This window comes from Priapulus caudatus, unplaced genomic scaffold, assembly GCF_000485595.1.
Source record: "Priapulus caudatus unplaced genomic scaffold, Priapulus_caudatus-5.0.1 Scaffold743, whole genome shotgun sequence".
Taxonomy (NCBI): Eukaryota; Metazoa; Priapulida; class Priapulimorpha; order Priapulimorphida; family Priapulidae; genus Priapulus; species Priapulus caudatus.
Window position 1 is genome coordinate 46,025 of NW_014577804.1, and position 5,694 is coordinate 51,718.

The following is a 5,694-nucleotide window of genomic DNA, read 5'->3' on the forward strand; positions in this document are numbered from 1 at the left end:
CCATGAATAGAGTCTGGTGTAAAATTTATCCGACGTCTATACATTTGTAACATTTTGCCATGATAATTGTGTGCGATCATACATAATGTCACGTGACACCTACGTCATGTATCTCGTCGATGTATTTGCTAATCATTTACCAATAATTAACTGTGTGTGTGTGCGTGCGTGCGCGTGTGTTTATGTGTGTGTGTGTGTGTGTGTGTGTGTGTGTGTGTGTGTGTGTGTGTGTGTGTGTGTGTGTGTGTGTGTGTGTGTGTGTGTGTGTGTGTGTGTGTGTGTGTGTGTGTGTGTGTGTGTGTGTGTGTGTGTGTGTGTGTGTGTGTGTGTGTGTGTGTGGAAGTTTTGCGCGTGTGCCTGTCTGCGTGTGTATGTATATGTGTGTGTGCGCGCTAGTGTGTGTATGCGGGTGTGTCTCTCTGTGTGCGTGCGTGTGTGTGTGTGTGTGTGCGTGCGTGCGTGCGTGCGTGCGTGTGTGTGTGAGATTGAGAGCAGGTTCAGTCCGTGGGTGTAATCGCGTGTAACGTTCACTTCATCCTTGTCTCTGTGATAGCTCGGGATTTTAGAATTCCTATATCCCAGTCACGGTCACCTGTGTAACGTTCTTCTCGCTGTGTGAGGGTTGACGGTGTTACGTCTGTCGTCGGCGGATACGGCCGCCCACCCCGCGCTGTGTATTGCTGTGACGTCATGCGCGGGGTAAGTGTCCGTCGCGTCGTCGGCAGTCGTCGTCCGTCGTCGCCGTCGCTCTGTAGCCGCTGCCGACGCGTCTTGAGTGGGTGTGAGTGTGAGTTTGTGTCTGTCAACAGGGCGACCACACGTAGTCAACAGATGAATGTTCAGCCGGCGTGTAACTACCCTGTTATTAATTCAGCTTAGAATACAACAACAACTCGATCTAGTCCCTACTCTAGCTAGCTATGCGTCCGCAGCAATATCCGCGCTGTGAGATGCACATACACGTGGGCGGCTATCCCGCACGACAGAATCCACGCCGTATGTGTGCAGTTACATACGGATAGTCGCTCGCTTCCGCGGTGAAATACACGCGCTGTTACAATATACACGCGGCTAGTTATGCGCACGACAGAATCCACGCTGTAAGTATATATTGCTACGCTAGCCGCGGCTCACCCGCCGATAGACGCGCCCGCGGGCTGCTCGTTATACAGGTGACATTATATTGATAATGAATTATGCTGTAGGCACCTAATGCTAAAATGTGTATCGGGTTTATTATTAAAGATACATTTATAAGAGTAAATCTATTTCATGATGAGGATAAATCCGGGCAAGTGTGCGGATTTACTATGAAAAAAAGTACTCTACTTCTACCTAGACATTATTTTTAAATTTCACAAGTAACATTTTACATTTAGGACTAATAATGAAATATTGTGAAAATGCGTAGTTAGGTCGCCGAAATGCACCTGTGTGTATTGATAGTGTCTATACGTGTATACGTAGGTTTGGTAGAGACCGGCAGACATTGGCATCGCGCTGTATTCCAGGTGTGAGGGGAGCTGGATGAGATCAATTAATACGGTGTCGTATTCCTACATATATATACTGTGTGAAAATCTAGGGTAACTAAATATTTTCTTTAGTCCATACGTTATAATAACGCTTACTTACGTTTTATATAAGTGTATATCGGGTAATAATTTAACAAATATGTGTTAATCATCGCATATGAATGGCTTTCATACGTCAACTGCGTGACAATTAATTTATTCTAAACCGTTTACAATAATGCATCCTCCTTTTTTATTTCCGTTTATATAATTGAGTGATATTTTACATATCTATTTATTAATTATCGCAACTGTTATGTGTGCCGTATTGTTATGTAAACTGTGTGGAAATTGTTTATCAAGAAATTTATTATCCGAGTATATTTATCAATCGTTCCTGCTAAAAGTATAGTTGTCTCACTAATTCTGAGCCGATTCCCTCTAGTATCAGAATGCCGTGTAACATTTTACATATATAATTATTTATGAAATCTTCATAGCTTGTAGCTTGAACCCGGGATGCTGAGTTCTATCGTGGAGCAGGGCTTATTCTCACGTGACGCTTATAACGCCAGCAAACAACACTGTAGCTTGGCAACCACTTGATCGATGCGTACAAATTACCTAGCAGTCTGTTAATCTAAATTAATGGCTTCTCGTTACGCTTACATGACGTTAACTGGTGCCATCTGCAGTTGGAGAAAGTTGCGAATCGCATTATGCAGTGATTCTGTTGTATTTATAAAGTTGTATCAATACTATGTCGTGACAATAAACCGATAGAAGTCAGTGTGAAAAACGTGTAAATGCAAGTAATTTTAATATTTTGCTTTACTCATTACACATCACTAGTAGCATCACGAAAGTTACGTATATCACAAGATCCCTGCCTGCTTCCTTACATCTTGCCGTCTAACATGTTTCTACAATTCACAGTCGACACTCACCAATAACAGATCACGAATGTTTATTATATCCCATCTTCATTTAACTAACACACACGCGAAGTCAATTTCACGCAGAAACGCATGCACATATACGCATACGTACACATGCGTGCACAAACGATCGCACGCACCCACACGCAGACGTGCATAAACGCACGCACGCAGACAAACGCACGTACGTAAGCGATTATTTCACGTTTGTACTCGGCCGCTTTCTGGTAAATTATGAGAATGAAACTTCGCAAAACGTTTCCATAATTTACCAGCTACTGCAAGCTATAGAGGCACAATAAATTTACGCAGTTAGATCATGAAAGGCAATTTAAACACAGTCACTCGTCATTATAACAAGGAACTACACACGCACATCACTAAGCAACAGCTTTAGAGGTGCATTATAAAATCAACCGGGATCTGCAAGCGAACAGAGTGTATCAATGGGCTCTTTAGAGAACGAATAACTCTGGCTCTCCACGAGTCAGCCAACTGGCGGGCATTACGCAAAGTAGTGCACGCTGGTTCCGAATTTTACTGGTAAAATATTTAAAAGAATTCCCTTTCCAGGGACGAGATATTGAAACGGTGAACCATTTGAGGAAGGGTTCTGTTGTATGCCACCTACAGTGATTAGCTTGCGCTAGGCTCTATTCAAACATCAGCGTCACTTCCCATAATTCATGAGCGCGGATGCCATATGTAAAAAGAAATTGAGCTAGTAACTCTTTTTACCCTAGCAACACTCTGTGTTATGTCACGTGGTATGACACGTGTTCATAAACAACCTTACACATACATACAGACAAGAGCAGATAAAGAAGGAGAGCGTACAACGGTAAAATGCTGAAACCATGCTGCAGTATTAGTCGAATTAATAAACTTTTAATTAATTAAGACGCAGTAAACTGACTGATCTCCAGTCAAGTTTTCGCGAAAATACCGAGATTTTGCCACTCGCTCTGTATCTCAAGCGTATGGCGCATCGTAGGGGACATGCGGTTTGTTTTATATGAACAAGGTAAGACAGCTAATCAATAATACTGCAAAGGATCGTCAGAATAAATCTTATCTTCTCTTCTTTATCTGCTCTTTATCTGCTATATATCTGCTCTTTATCTGCTCTATACCTTCTTTATCTGCTCTTGATACAGATAACTCCAACACACCCCCCCCCCCTGACTCGCACAGACAAGGCGCAAGGATAACGCAAACACCGCTCTACACAACTACCTTGCAAAATGCGAACCAAGTCGGTTGTGATTACTTTGCTGTTGTTTTAGCAGCGATAGCATGGAACATGTATCTAGGTGAGTACGTTTGTAACGTCGCGTGTTTCAGTGTGTAGGCGGATTGAGCATAGAGGTGAATAGAGGCATAGAAATGAAGCATGCAAATTATGTATGTGTGTAAACCGTGAGTATTATTGCCAGTATTTTTACTACATTCATACATAGATTCATAGACAGATTATGTCATTTGTTTTTTTTGTTTTCTTATTTATACATTCACTCATTTTTTCATTCATTCATAATTTATTCATTCGTACGTTTAAACGTTTGATTTTTTATCTTGTTATTTTTTAGTTAGCGCGTTCTTCTTCCTCCATTTCAGGAGAGGCCGTGAAACGTCATTACATTGGATGCTTTAACGATATAAATGGTACGGATATTGAGACATTGATTAGAATGCACGGCACCCTGACCCCGACCGTCTGCGCCGCTCACTGCATCGACCGTGGCTACATATTCATGGGTCTTTCTCACGGAAATGATATTGTAAATGCCGGCTAGTGCATATCGCGAAGCGTCTTGCGACACTTTAGTCAGAGTGAGCGTGACTGTAATCTCGTGTATGCGATGGTGATTCGGGATTGTCCTGATTATGGCGGACTAACATGTTGGTAAGCATCCCGGAAGTCGGGGTGGGTGTTTTTTGTACAGGAGTGTATCTAGAATTGTGTGTAGTGTTAAGAAAACGAGGGTGTGTCGACGTTATGGCGCCTGTCAGAGTCGCGTGCTCTATGATAATAAAGCGTAGATGTATAGATATGATAATCTGTATTGTGGAAGAGTGAATTATTTTTACAGGTACGCATGAGACAGATCGCCGTTATGCTACTCACGCGTATACCGTGTAATATCGCCCCTAATTACAATTATACATCATTTTAAAAGTTTTACTTATTCCTTTAAAAGCTGTCTAGAATTTATAGTCGTATTATAACAGACTGGGGGAATGCCATCCCCAGCGATTACTAGTGTGTGCGTGTGATCATATGTTCTAGGCTAATGAGGTTTCACGGTTGCCTAGATGCGTGGTGAAATTCATTAATGACGGGTATACCAAGTTAAAATTCTGTTCTGTGCAACAGATAACAACTTGCAGCGATGGATTCTACTTCCACGAACAGCCTTGTGTTCCGCAGTGGTTAACTAGTGCAACACTGTTAAATGCCGGCAGTAGTGTCCGCCTCGTGATACTGTGCGCAATCACGGTTAATGCGCTATCCCCACGGGCGGGAGGGAGCTTGTACGACCGCAACGTGGCAGCACTCGAGTGTTGGGATAGTGTTTAGCGATCTTTAGGGTTAGGGTAGGTGTGAGGGTTAAGGTTAGGCCGTCTAGGGTTAGGCGTTAGCGATTTAGGGTTTAGGGTTAGGGGTTAGGTGATTAGGGTTAGGCTCGTTAGGGTTAGGGTTAGGATTAGCGGTTAGGGTTAGGGTTTTTGCCATCATGATATTCATGTCCCCACACATACGATTAATTTTTGTGCGTCACAATGCCTATATATAGCGCGGCGTCACATATATATTAGTGTTGTATTTTTAGTGTTGGCTCGTTGGAGTGAGGCGTTACCGTTACGGTTAACGTTTTTGAAACGTCATTTCGGCCAAACGTTATCACGGTGACCTCCCTCCACGCCCGTGGCGATGTAGGGTTTGTCTATATTCAGGCCGTGACAGGAATGAATTTGCATATTGTATCACGTGGGTTTGTGTCTATAACCAAATCAGATGTAATCGAGGTGGAGAATGGGAGGAGAGAAGCTGGGGGAGAAGGGAGAAGTGGTGGCGAGGAAGGGGGTGAGTACACGTTCGCGTTTACTTGAAAGAACGGCGAGCGTTGAGAAATGCTGTCGTCTCAGAACTCCACTGTATTAAAAATGCGTGTTTTTCCATCGTTGATCCGAACGCGTGTTGCAACGGCTAGCGCTGTCGGACCTTGGTCCGGCTGGGT

The 5,694-nt window shown here is 43.2% G+C and overlaps 1 protein-coding gene across 1 annotated transcript in view; it reads left to right on the top strand.

The window, feature by feature from the left end:
• The first annotated feature begins 3,746 nt into the window (after nucleotides 1-3,746).
• Nucleotides 3,747-5,694, top strand: part of LOC106813238 (WSC domain-containing protein 2-like) — an 8,860-nt gene continuing 6,912 nt past the window's right edge. Inside the window, exons 1-2 of the mRNA XM_014817327.1 lie at nucleotides 3,747-3,765; nucleotides 4,070-4,200. Of these exons, the coding sequence (XP_014672813.1) occupies nucleotides 3,756-3,765; nucleotides 4,070-4,200 (141 nt within the window). The 5' untranslated portion in view covers nucleotides 3,747-3,755. The remainder of the gene's footprint in view (nucleotides 3,766-4,069; nucleotides 4,201-5,694) is intronic.